Below are 993 nucleotides of genomic sequence, written 5' to 3'. Positions count from 1 at the left end.
TGAACTGCTGATCCGCAAATTGCCCTTCCAACGTCTCGTTCGTGAAATCGCTCAGGATTTCAAGACTGACTTGCGTTTCCAGAGCTCTGCTGTCATGGCTCTCCAGGAAGCGAGTGAGGCCTACTTGGTCGGTCTCTTCGAAGATACCAACTTGTGCGCTATCCACGCTAAGCGCGTCACCATCATGCCCAAGGATATCCAATTGGCTCGTCGTATTCGTGGAGAACGTGCTTAATTCTGGTTTGTACCAAACAATCGGCCCTTTTCAGGGCCAGCACATCTGTTGCGCAGGTTGATTCTTTTTCTCCCAAACATGCTTTCATGTTATTTTGTCTTTGGACCTTCATTACTGCCTTACAACAGTAATTCTTAGTCTGTTAACTTGCAGGAAATCTTTCAGCTATATTATCCAGATTATTATTGAAGACAGTGCAATTGCAGAATAGGAGCGTCACCTGTTTTTGACTGGTGAACAGTATTTTTCTGCGACAAACTATTAGAACTGAACGGTAAATAAGGCAATTTGACCAGACAGCAGTTTAAGATAGTGCCATATTTTATCATATTAGTCATTTTAGTGTCATTTAAGTGTTCGCAAATAAACGTTTTAGAAATTAATACTACTAAATAATTTAAAAAATACTACTATATAATAATTTAAATAATGGTTCAAAAGTAAATTCAAAGCGTTTAAAATGTAAGAGTTGTTTATCAAATTGAGAATCTGCAAATTAAATTATTTCAGAATAAAATTTCGAAAATAGAACCAATTAAAAAAATAGATTACTAAAAATTCAAACGAAATGCAATTGCATTAGTGCTTTTAAATCAAAGTAATTTTTAATTCGATACTATAAACTACATTGAATGCTCCAAAGTCAAAGCCGCTTAAATTGTAGAATTTGAAATTTTGGCATGGTAAAAATAAAACTGCGCCCTGCACTTTTTTCGTACGACGAAGCGTTTGCTATGTGGAGCGTTATAAACAGATGA

The 993-nt window shown here is 36.0% G+C and overlaps 1 protein-coding gene across 1 annotated transcript; it reads left to right on the top strand.

The window, feature by feature from the left end:
- Position 1: 1 nt before the first annotated feature.
- Positions 2-270, top strand: LOC117178864 (histone H3.3; the record flags this gene model as incomplete). Its single annotated transcript, XM_033370377.1, has 1 exon — positions 2-270. A coding segment is annotated over one exon (234 nt), but the record flags the coding sequence as incomplete, so codon positions are not given.
- Between the last annotated feature and the right edge of the window lie 723 nt (positions 271-993).

This window comes from Belonocnema kinseyi, chromosome 1, assembly GCF_010883055.1.
Source record: "Belonocnema kinseyi isolate 2016_QV_RU_SX_M_011 chromosome 1, B_treatae_v1, whole genome shotgun sequence".
Classification (NCBI taxonomy): domain Eukaryota; kingdom Metazoa; phylum Arthropoda; class Insecta; order Hymenoptera; family Cynipidae; genus Belonocnema; species Belonocnema kinseyi.
Note: the sequence above shows the minus strand (reverse complement) of the source record. Positions and strands in the feature narration are given on the sequence as shown.